This window comes from Schistocerca nitens, chromosome 4 (genome assembly GCF_023898315.1).
Source record: "Schistocerca nitens isolate TAMUIC-IGC-003100 chromosome 4, iqSchNite1.1, whole genome shotgun sequence".
In the NCBI taxonomy this organism is placed as follows: domain Eukaryota; kingdom Metazoa; phylum Arthropoda; class Insecta; order Orthoptera; family Acrididae; genus Schistocerca; species Schistocerca nitens.
The window spans coordinates 276220587-276233660 of NC_064617.1; the positions used below are offsets into that span (position 1 = coordinate 276220587).

A 13074-nucleotide genomic window follows, 5' to 3' on the forward strand; every position below is an offset into this window, starting at 1 on the left:
CTGGGATGTTTTCTTAACCACCATCCTGGAAGAATTAGTCATCTGTGGTAGTAGTCTCTTTATCCCCTCTATAAGAAGATGTTTTCCCCCCCCATGAACCATGGACCTTGCCGTTGGTGGGGAGGCTTGCGTGCCTCAGCGATACAGATGGCCGTACCGTAGGTGCAACCACAACGGAGGGGTATCTGTTGAGAGGCCAGACAAACATGTGGTTCCTGAAGAGGGGCAGCAGCCTTTTCAGTAGTTGCAGGGGCAACAGTCTGGATGATTGACTGATCTGGCCTTGTAACATTAACCAAAACGGCCTTGCTGTGCTGGTACTGCGAACGGCTGAAAGCAAGGGGAAACTACAGCCGTAATTTTTCCCGAGGACATGCAGCTTTACTGTGTGATTAAATGATGATGGCGTCCTCTTGGGTAAAATATTCCGGAGGTAAAATAGTCCCCCATTCGGATCTCCGGGCGGGGACTACTCAAGAGGACGTCGTTATCAGGAGAAAGAAAACTGGCGTTCTACGGATCGGAGCGTGGAATGTCAGATCACTTAATCGGGCAGGTAGGTTAGAAAATTTAAAAAGGGAAATGGATAGGTTAAAGTTAGATATAGTGGGAATTAGTGAAGTTCGGTGGCAGGAGGAACAAGACTTTTGGTCAGGTGATTACAGGGTTAAAAATACAAAATCAAATAGGGGTAATGCAGGAGTAGGTTTAATAATGAATAAAAAAATAGGAGTGCGGGTTAGCTACTACAAACAGCATAGTGAACGCATTATTGTGGCCAAGATAGACACAAAGCCCATGCCTACTACAGTAGTACAAGTTTATATGCCAACTAGCTCTGCAGATGATGAAGAAATAGATGAAATGTATGACGAGATAAAAGAAATTATTCAGGTAGTGAAGGGAGACGAAAATTTAATAGTCATGGGTGACTGGAATTCGTCAGTAGGAAAAGGGAGAGAAGGAAACATAGTAGGTGAATATGGATTGGGGGGAAGGAATGAAAGAGGAAGCCGCCTTGTAGAATTTTGCACAGAGCATAACTTAATCATAGCTAACACTTGGTTCAAGAATCATGAAAGGAGGCTGTATACATGGAAGAAGCCAGGAGATACTGACAGGTTTCAGATAGATTATATAATGGTAAGACAGAGATTTAGGAACCAGGTTTTAAATTGTAAGACATTTCCTGGGGCAGATGTGGATTCTGACCACAATCTATTGGTTATGAACTGCAGATTGAAACTGAAGAAACTGCAAAAGGTGGGAATTTAAGGAGATGGGACCTGGATAAACTGAAAGAACCAGAGGTTGTAGAGAGTTTCAGGGAGAGCATAAGGGAACAATTGACAGGAATGGGGGAAAGAAATACAGTAGAAGAAGAATGGGTAGCTCTGAGGGATGAAGTGGTGAAGGCAGCAGACGATCAAGTAGGTAAAAAGACGAGGGCTAATAGAAATCCTTGGGTAACAGAAGAAATATTGAATTTAATTGATGAAAGAAGAAAATATAAAAATGTAGTAAATGAAGCAGGCAAAAAGGAATACAAACGTCTCAAAAATGAGATCGACAGGAAGTGCAAAATGGCTAAGCAGGGATGGCTAGAGGACAAATGTAAGGATGTAGAGGCTTGTCTCACTAGGGGTAAGATAGATACTGCCTACAGGAAAATTAAAGAGACCTTTGGAGAGAAGAGAACCACTTGTATGAATATCAAGAGCTCAGATGAAAACCCAGTTCTAAGCAAAGAAGGGAAGGTAGAAAGGTGGAAGGAGTATATAGAGGGTTTATACAAGGGTGATGTACTTGAGGACAATATTATGGAAATGGAAGAGGATGTAGATGAAGACGAAATGGGGGATAAGATACTGCGTGAAGAGTTTGACAGAGCACTGAAAGACCTGAGTCGAAACAAGGCCCCGGGAGTAGACAACATTCCACTAGAACTACTGATGGCTTCGGGAGAGCCAGTCATGACAAAACTCTACCATCTGGTGAGCATGATGTATGAGACAGGCGAAATACCCTCAGACTTCAAGAAGAATATAATAATTCCAATCCCAAAGAAAGCAGGTGTTGACAGATGTGAAAATTATCGAACTATCAGTTTAATAAGTCACAGCTGCAAAATACTAACGCGAATTCTTTACAGAAGAATGGAAAAACTGGTAGAAGCTGACCTCGGGGAAGATCAGTTTGGATTCCGTAGGAATGTTGGAACACGTGAGGCAATACTGACCTTATGACTTATCTTGGAAGAAAGATTAAGAAAAGGCAAACCTACATTTCTAGCATTTGTAGACTTAGAGAAAGCTTTTGACAATGTTGACTGGAATACTCTCTTTCAAATTCTGAAGGTGGCAGGGGTAAAATACAGGGAGCGAAAGGCTATTTACAATTTGTACAGAAACCAGATGGCAGTTATAAGAGTCGAGGGGCATGAAAGGGAAGCAGTGGTTGGGAAAGGAGTGAGACAGGGTTGTAGCCTCTCCCCGATGTTATTCAATCTGTATATTGAGCAAGCAGTAAAGGAAACAAAAGAAAAATTCGGAGTAGGTATTAAAATTCATGGAGAAGAAGTAAAAACTTTGAGGTTCGCCGATGACATTGTAATTCTGTCAGAGACAGCAAAGGACTTGGAAGAGCAGTTGAACGGAATGGACAGTGTCTTGAAAGGAGGATATAAGATGAACATCAACAAAAGCAAAACGAGGATAATGGAATGTAGTCAAATTAAGTCGGGTGATGCTGAGGGAATTAGACTAGGAAATGAGACACTTAAAGTAGTAAAAGAGTTTTGCTATTTAGGGAGTAAAATAACCGATGATGGTCGAAGTAGAGAGGATATAAAATGTAGACTGGCAATGGCAAGGAAAGCGTTTCTCAAGAAGAGAAATTTGTTAACATCGAGTATAGATTTAGGTGTCAGGAAGTCGTTTCTGAAAGTATTTGTATGGAGTGTAGCCATGTATGGAAGTGAGACATGGACGATAACTAGTTTGGACAAGAAGAGAATAGAAGCTTTCGAAATGTGGTGCTACAGAAGAATGCTGAAGATAAGGTGGGTAGATCACGTAACTAATGAGGAGGTATTGAATAGGATTGGAGATAAGAGAAGTTTGTGGCACAACTTGACTAGAAGAAGGGATCGGTTGGTAGGACATGTTTTGAGGCATCAAGGGATCACAAATTTAGCATTGGAGGGCAGCGTGGAGGGTAAAAATCGTAGAGGGAGACCAAGAGATCAATACACTAAGCAGATTCAGAAGGATGTAGGTTGCAGTAGGTACTGGGAGATGAAGAAGCTTGCACAGGATAGAGTAGCATGGAGAGCTGCATCAAACCAGTCTCAGGACTGAAGACCACAACAACAACAACAAGAAGATGTTTATCTTCCATTTTTGGTCAGTCTATGGCAATTTTTTTTTTTTAGCTTGAAAACTATGTTCTTGCTAATAAAGCTTTTCTTATATCAGTGTTTTTCTTATGGTAATAAAATGAGACCATTTCCTTGATTACTTTTTCGTTTGTCTTAGGCCATAATTTTCTGCTTAATATACTATCTCTTCTTGCTTTGAGAGACACTATCGGAGGCTAATTCCCCAGTATTAATTGAATGAAAAATTAAAAGTGTGGAAATAAAACAGGGCATAAAATTCAAATCAAGACACATAGAAAAACCATTTTTCCCAAAAAATGGTGATATGTTTGATTAATATACTTGTACGAACTCTTCAGTATTACAAACCACTGCTTCCATTCCACAATGCCACTCTTATACCGTCACTTGTACTCTGTTTATTTACTGGATTAATCAAACTTTCTATGAAAAATTCCTCAAATGATAGCTTTACCAAAATGCCTTGATACACTATGTTATTGAAATTTACATTTCCTTGAGCTTAATATATATGTCTGTGTTATTCTGTGTATAATAGTGTATCTCTTATTTTGGTATGTATAAGTGGTTCAAGAAGAAATGTAAGTTAGTTATCTAATACATTATCACTTGTAATTACAGTTGCTAGTGTCCTGTTATTAGTCTGTGATTTAGGAATTTCCAATACAAATGCCATCAAATATAAGGTTTTTCTTTCTTTTTCTTTTCATAGTGCCCTCTTGTTAAATACAGTAATGGCTGCTTTTAAACCTGCATACATAGCCAGCAGAGCGTCAGAGTTTGTCGAGCTGGTTTCAAACTGCAATGAGGAAGGTATGTTCTATCATTTAACATAAATTTAATACTTTCATCCTTTTCCTTATTGCAGAATAATAATAAATCATTACTAGTAAGAATTATCACATCCCTTTTAAGTGAAATGTTTATTGCAGGTTTTCCACAGTACATACTCTTCCGAACCCTTGGGTTTTGTCTTGTTCTGGCAGATCCTCCAGCAGAGGATAGGTTACAAATATTGAATGATGTGTGGCGTATTGTTACAAAACTAGAAGATCCCACCCAGTACATCAGCTGTGCAGAAGTCTGGGTTCAGTTTGCTGTCAGACATTTTTCGGTATATTTTAACATTGCACATATTTTTGGAAGTTTTGCCATACTTTTAGGAAAAACATTACTAGATATTTTTCTTTAATTGTTTAGGTTGCTGTCAAATGACCCTTACCTACATTTTATTTACTATGTATCATATTTATTTGACAGTGTAGGGAAGTAAACACATTCCTTGGAGACATCATACGCCATATGACACCGGACAGAGCATATGAACAACATTATTCACAGCTGCAATCAGTTGTGGACAAAATCTTGCTACATACACAAGATTTTGAGACACTCTTCACAATGGTATGTTTACATAACTTGTATTCTGTTCTGAACTATACAGAGCTCAATAAAATATTAAATGAAAGGACAATAAAATATTAAATGAAAGGACTGAATGAAGATAATGACAACTGAAGTTGGATTATTTAATACCAAATAGTTTGAGAAATAATAATATTCTTTTGTGTAGATAGAGATAAATTACAGGTCACTAAGATTATATGTTCAAGAAGCTTAGGGCAATCCAGTTGGATTGTAATTAAAAATAACACAGCAGTATTTATGATAATGCAAATTCCAGAATGGAAAGAAAATTGGAAAAGACAGCTGCTCACTTGTAGCTGATTATTGGGTGACACATATATAAATATACCAATATAGAACTTTAAGGATTCCCCCCATGTTACACACATGCACACACACACACACACACACACACACACACACACTACACCAATACTGTTTTGTAAGTGTAAAGGACAGTGGTCAGGGGACTAGAAAGTTCAGTGCAAGGAAGGTGTAGGGAAGTTTCAAGAGACGGGGAAGGATGATACAGGTGGCTCATTGCCAATATAAAAGGTAAACAATTATTATGGTAACAATCATAAAACAGAGGGATTACAATTTTATTTTATTTTATTTAATTTATTTTTTTTTGGGGGGGGGGGGGGGGAGGCAGTTCCTAACTCTTACCACTCTGGTATTATATAAGTGCAGAACTTACTTTACCACCTCTGTTTCTTTTGCATTAATATCTATCTGTGACCATAATTTCCTACATGTCATCTCGGAATTGTGCTCCTTGCATTCCAACAATTAAAGTAATATTCTCAAGACCATCTGAGAAAACTAAACTACTCTTATCAATCTCCTTATTCCTGCCTGTGATTAGAACTACTCACCAAAGAATCTGTCATTCACATCCAAACCCATCCCCCTTTCCTGCCAACCCCTCATAGCTTCCTAACCTTGCCAGTCTACTTAGCCTCCAACACACTCCAGAAACTTCCTTCAACCCCCCCCCCCCCCCCCACCCACTACTCCACCCCCAGAGAAAAACTCACACTGCTCAGTCCAAACTGCCCACCCTCCTCCCCCTGTGAACCAACGAATTTTCCACAGTGGGGTGGCTTGCTTGCCTCAATGATACAGATAGCCCTACTGTAAATGCAACACATCAAAGGTATAGATGTGGATATATAAATAACATATGGTCCCTTAAGAGAGGTAGCATACTTTTCAGTATTGCCAGGGGTAACAGTCTGGATGGATGACTAGCTAGCTGGAGCATAAGCTAACGTTCCCATTCTATGATGGTACTGCAACATGGCTGAAAAATAATGGGGAAACTACAGCTGTTAATCTCTGAAGGACATCCAGCTCTACTATATGGTTTTATGATGATGACATCATTCTGAGTAAAATATTCTAGAGTTAAAATAATGCTCCATCCATATCTGTCAGCAGGAACTATTTATGAGGATGCTATGATCAGAAAAAATTGATATGGTGCTCTATACATCTAATGTTATCCTGTAATCATGTTTTGCTTGAGGCTTTCCTGACACACTAATTGTCAGAATGGTTCTCTGGCTTGTTGTTTGTTATTAATAACATGCTCCATTACAGTCTTTTGTAATACAACAGGTGTGTATTGTGTGTGTGTGTGTGTGTGTGTGTGTGTGTGTGAGAGAGAGAGAGAGAGAGAGAGAGAGAGAGAGAAGTGTAGTGCACTTGTTTGTGTTGTATGATGATGATGATGATGATGACGACGATGAGAATGAGAGAAGGGTGGGGGTGAAACCTGGTGCCAGCACATAGCCTCCTCCTCACAAATAGCAGCAAGGGGCTGCCAAGCTTAACCTTTGAGCTGCTGTATAAAGTGCGCCAACCACAAATAATATTGTCTTATATTGTTCCATTGTTGCTTTACAATCGTGAGACTGTACCTATTCCATCTTTATTGCTTCAGCTAACTCACAGCTAACTTGTGCTGACATACATCCAAGTGAGAAGCAGTAATATAAAATAAACAGCCAGCTAGGCGAGAAAAAATGTACAATTTGTGCAAAAAAATTGCCCTGATTCTGAGCTAGCGGCACAATCCCACAATTTGGCAACTGTCTACGAGATAATTAGAACTCGAATAAGTGGTTGGCTGTGATCTGATGCGACTGTGATATTTATTGTTTTGCGTGTGTCGTTGCAGTTATGTTACTTTTGTACACTTCATCAGAGTGATGTAAAGGAAGGTTATTTTATTATTGTTTGATTAACTCAAATAATGTAAGATTATTTCATCTTCATTTAATTAAACTAATATTACACTGTGATTCTTCTCATACATGTTTACCTTGGTAACATAAAGACAGCAATTCTTTATATATGTACAAAGTACACTACACACCCGCTTGTGTTATAAAAAGTGACATACCTGCTCAGGGATTAATGTCCCCATCCGACAGATGGATCACCATCAACAATGTTGCATGCCCTCACTTCAAGAGACACTGTGGAGAGGTTTGATATTTAACCGAGACACTGACGCAAAGACTGGTGAACTTCATGCTACCACCCCCCCCCCCCCTTTGCCCACCCCCACCCCCTCCCCTTCCAGACCAAATACTGGCAGTGAAAATTTTTTCCACCATTAGAACTCCAACCAGCTTACTCTTGGGTCAAGTGCCACTGCAGAAGCAAGTGTCAGCAGCCTCCGACACAGAGGTGGGTATAGTTCTCGGGTGGGACGTAAGACTTCATCGTGAAATCCTCACACAAGGGGATTTCACACGCAAATTTGATATCTCACCCGACAGCCTTTTGTACAATCCTTTAATCTTGTTTCTATACATGGAATGTTCTATCCCTTAATTATTGGTTAGATTAGCAAATTTCGTAAGTGTTGTGGATAGGTTGAACTTGCATATAGTGCAAACTAGTGATGTGCAGTGGCAGAAAGAGCAAAATTACTGGTCAGGTGAATACAGGAGAAAATTTCATGTCATAGTATACAACAACCAACATGCAAGAAATACAATGGCAGTGAACAGAACACCAAAATTACGCAGACATGTTAGAACATTAACAGAAGAGCAGCGGTCCAGACCAAGATCGATAACATGCAGTATCTGTCATACAAAATCAATGGAAATGTTGTAATTGATAAGCAGAACCTTCACGGAGCATAGCTGAAGCAAGAGAGATCGAGACCATGTTGACAACATGCCGCTGGGACTACTCGGCCTGTGATGACGCTGAAAATGAACAAAGCAGGTGCTCTTGTTTTGACCTCTCACCACTGGACTGAATACAAATTCTGCCTTCGTGGTGATGGCATACATGGGCACCATCCTTCCCCTCTGGGGAGTTGGCACCATAGCCATTGTCTGAAGAAGATGGAGGGCCAATTGGGTGGGACTGCTGCTGGAGACAGGCTGGCATGGCTGAGCAGGCCGAGGGGTGTGCCCAAGTGACCCAATGGTTGTGGCACTAACATGATGGTAGCCATTCATCAACAACAATCACCTCCATCAAGTTGTCAGCACCTAAAGAGGTGTTGCCAAACATTGCTGGGCTGGGCCATCAGATGTCTCTGGCCTGGTGGGGCGCATGGCTGGAAGTGGCCTGGATGAAGTCGAGTCGTGCATGGAACCACCCCACATGTGGTGACAGCATGGAAAGCACAAGACCGTGGCAGTGACAACTGGGAAGTGGTTGCCAGACACTCCAGGGGAAGGGCAGTGTCCAGACAGCCGCTGTCAGACATTGGCTGAGGGCCCAGTGTCGCCGGTAGCTGCATCTTGACGTCACTGGCACCCAACAGCACATCCAGTGGTGGTGCCCCCATGTTGCCCTGGAGATGTGTGGTTTGTGGTTTTACTGGAGAGCTCCCTGCCAGCATCATCTTTGGCTGCAATGGGTCAGCGCTCCACTGATCAGCTAGTTCTGATGGTGGGAGAGTGACATCCCATTGGCATCTGCAGTGAACATTTGCCAATCATGCGTCACTCACACCATCATCAGCACCCATACAGGCCACTGACTGAAGGTGCATACCGGACTGGGTTGCTCGAAGCATATTGTAGAGAACGTGAATGCACCTTGGGCCGTCAGCACCCAGGGCTGTCAACTATAGGGAACCTCCACCAGGCTTTTGCCAAACAGCAGGGTGGTCCTATGGGTGCTGAGAAACAGAGGCAGTCCCAAGTCGGCAGATGAATTCACCGAACACTTTTTTAACTGCATCTTAAAAGTGCACATCATACACTCCAGCTCCCCATTTGACTCCAGGGGATATGCTGTGGATGTGAGGTGTATAATACCGTTGCAGGCACAGAAGTCACGGATCCGAAAACCTGATTGAGAGCCTGCAGTCAGACCGTCATGGTGGACTACATGTACCGGGTGATCAAAAAGTCAGTATAAATTTGAAAACTGAATAAATAACGGAATAATGTAGATAGAGAGGTACAAATTGACACATATGCTTGGAATGACATGGGGTTTTATTAGAACCAAAAAAATACAAAAGTTCAAAAAATGTCTGACAGATGGCGCTTCATCTGATCAGAATAGCAATAATTAGCATAACAAAGTAAGACAAAGCAAAGATGATGTTCTTTACAGGAAATGCTCAATATGTCAACCATAATTCCTCAACAATAGCTGTAGTTGAGGAATAATGTTGTGAACAGCACTGTAAAGCATGTCCGGAGTTATGGTGAGGCATTGGTGTCAGATGTTGTCTTTCAGCATCCCTAGAAAGGTTGTTCGATCATGATACACTTGCGACTTCAGGTAACCCCAAGGCCAATAATCGCACGGACTGAGGTCTTGGGGACCTGGGATGCCAGGCATGACGAAAGTGGCGGCTGAGCACATGATCATCACCAAACGACGCGCGCAAGAGATCTTTCACACGTCTAGCAATATGGGGTGGAGCACCATCCTGCATAAATATCGTACGTTCCAGCAGGTGTTTATCAGCCAGGCTGGGGATGAAGCGATTCTGTAACATATTGGCCTACATCTCACCCGTCACAGTAGCAGTTACAAAACCAGAATCACGCATTTCCTCGAAGAAAAAAGGCCCGATAATGGTAGATGTGGTAAATCCAACCAATACCGTGACTTTCTTGTCGTGCAATGGAGTTTCCACGACAGTTCCAGGATTTTCGGTAGCCCAAATTCTGCAGTTGTGGGCATTGACAGACTCTCGGAGCGTGAAATGAGCTTCGTCGGTCCACAACACATTACTCAACCAATCATCATCTTCCGCCATCTTTTGAAACGCCCACACCGCAAATGCCCTCCGCTTCACTAAATTGCCAGGTAACACTTCATGATGCCGATGGATTTTGTACGGATAGCATCAGAAGGTACACCTCAGTGCCAACCAAACAGTAGTGTATGGAATGCCAGTGCAATGTGCAACTGCACGAGCGCTTACTTCCCCACCCGTGCATAGACGAACCCACTACAGTCTCCATTTCTTCCTGAACTGTTTCAGAAGCATTACGCCTTGTGCTTGGCCGGCCACTACGGGGTCTATCATCTAAACAACCTGTGGCTTCAAACTTCGAAATAATTCTCACCACAGCTGCATTTGTCAACGGACCTTTACCCGTTCGAATCCCCTTCCTATAGCGGTAGGATTGTAACGCTGAACTGGTACATTCCCATTCTGATAATACAGCTTCACTAAAAGCGCCTTTTCAGGTAATGTCAACATGCTGCGACTGCTGGCGCATCTGATTCTCTCTCTTATCACAGCTCCTTTTATACACGATTGTCATGCACAGTCACAGACGTTTAGCTGTCCAGCGCCATCTGTCGGACATTTTGTGAACTTTTTGTTCTAATAAAACCCCTTGTCATTCCAAGCATGTGTGTCAATTTCTACCTCTCTGTCTACATTATTCCGTGGTTTATTAAGTTTTCAAATTTATACTGACTTTTTGATCACCCGGTACATGACATTGGGACAATTTGACAGTGTGTCAACTACCACCAAACACACAGAATTACAGAAGGGGTCTGTGTTGTTGATGCGGACATGGTCTCATGGGAGACTTGGTGTAGATCATAGAGTGAAAAGCTGTGGCAGTGCTACCTGCTACTGAGCACACTGCTGGCACTCGAGGATGACCTCATCAACTGCCAATTCAATAAACAAAATGCCATGTGAAGACTTGCAAGTGGGTCAGACCCCAGTGGCCATGGTGCAGGAGAGCAAGGATACAAGCCCTTAGGGCCCGTATCTCGTGGTCGTGCGGTAGCGTTCTCGCTTCCCACGCCCGGGTACCCGGGTTCGATTCCCGGCGGGGTCAGGGATTTTCTCTGCCTCGTGATGGCTGGGTGTTGTGTGCTGTCCTTAGGTTAGTTAGGTTTAAGTAGTTCTAAGTTCTAGGGGACTGATGACCATAGATGTTAAGTACCATAGTGCTCAGAGCCAAGCCCTTAGGACCATAGGAACAAAAACACAGGTGTTGTTCAAATAGGTGATAAGGAGGAGTTTACCGTCAACTGATGATGGAGGAAGAAGTAGTTACAGAGTGGACAGGGATGGGCCGATTGCCGTAACTGACCAAACAGTGATTTGCAGAGGAAAGAGCAGAGCAACACAAGCAATGATGGGAAAGAGATAGAGGTTCCGATATTGCACTGCAAAGAGAAAGGCTATTGCTGAATTTGGAGCGTAATGTAGATCTTGCAGGAAACACTCATGCTCAGCATGTTGTGAGTGTGATCAAGTTTTTGGCTGTTGAAAGTGCAATGTCGGAAAACATTTATGGCCTCAACACATTTGCAATTTTTAGTTTTCAAATTCTGGATGCTATGCATTTTATTTCTGACTTCATCCTGCTCTAGACATTGTACAACCTCTGCCATGAATTCAAGTCGTTTTTCAACTGGACTGGGTGCTGGAAAGGACTATGAGGCTCTCATCAGCCTTATACTGATGGCAGTTCCAAAATTTTATCACGCTTGGCCTATTCCTTTTGCTCTGTGACTGGCAGTCAAGGATGAATTGGACAGATTGTATGGCTCAGCCATCACTGAACCCATTCATTCCAGCCAGTGTGTAACACCTCTGGTTGTTATTTGTCAACCTAAGGGCACTTCGTTTGTGCTGCAATTTTAAGTCCAGCATTAATGTCAATTCAATAGTATATTGCTATACTATTCCTTGCCCTGAAGAAATCTTCATGAAGCAGTGAATGTTTTTTGAAAACTGATTTGGCAGAGGATTACTTGTAGTTTTGTCTGTTTTCTGCTTCTAAACAGATTATGGTCATCAACACTCTTTTCGGGTTATACTGTTAAATCATCATTTCTGTTTGGTATCGCAAACACTCCTGCCATCTTCCAGAGATTTTTACAACAGTTAATGCAATGTGTTCTGTGTTGTGCAAACTATCTTGATGACATTATTATCATGGATTCCTCTCGGAAGTAACATCTTGCTAATCTTCAGATCCTGTTTACTAAACTACAGGAGGCAGGTCTTAAGTGTGATTTGCAGAAGCCGAATAAGTTACAGGGAGAAACAGACTATTCAGACCATCATCTTACGAAGGACATCGTGAAACCTACAAAGTGCCACATTGCAGCAATTGACAACCTGCCTCAACGACAGAACCTAAAGGAACTACAGTAGTTAGGATTTGAAATTTCTCCCTAATGCGGCAGATGTCATTCATCTGTTAAATAACTTGCATAAAAAAGATGTTCTTTGTGTCTGGTTGTCGGACTGAGACATAGCATCATCCACATTAAATCACTCTTAAATCATCTCCATGCCTCGGTACCTTTATGCCAGGTAAACATCTCATCTCTGCAACGGATGCCTCACAACGCGGGCTGGGGTGGTTTTGGCTCACAGAAACACTGACAGCTCGAAACAGCCTACCACATGCCTCCAAGATGTGACAGCTGTGCGATGCAATTATTCCTAGATACAAATGGAAACTTTGGCCATCATGTATGCAATACAGAAGTGCCATGTTCTTCTCTATGGCAACAAATTCCATCTCATCATTGACCATAAGCCATTTTTGGCACTTTTTGTCTCTCATTCACAGCTTCCTGACAGTACCGCATGACTCCAGCATTGGGCTTTGTTTTTGAGTGTGTATCACTATGAAATTCATTATAGATCGACAATGCAGCATTCTAATGCAGACACACTGTCATGCTTGCCCAGACCCAACCTTCAACATAGCCAAAGTTCTCTGTTTTCAGAATGATGATCACTGCTGAACGCATGCAGGAGACAAACTTTTGGTAAT

At 42.0% G+C, this 13074-nt stretch overlaps 1 protein-coding gene across 1 annotated transcript in view; it reads left to right on the forward strand.

Annotated features, from left to right (window-relative positions):
* LOC126252462 (VPS35 endosomal protein-sorting factor-like) overlaps positions 1 to 13074 on the forward strand; it is a 106528-nt gene that overhangs the window by 46845 nt on the left and 46609 nt on the right. Inside the window, exons 10-12 of the mRNA XM_049953358.1 lie at positions 4113 to 4213; positions 4333 to 4514; positions 4661 to 4804. Coding sequence (XP_049809315.1) covers positions 4113 to 4213; positions 4333 to 4514; positions 4661 to 4804 — 427 coding nt within the window. The remainder of the gene's footprint in view (positions 1 to 4112; positions 4214 to 4332; positions 4515 to 4660; positions 4805 to 13074) is intronic.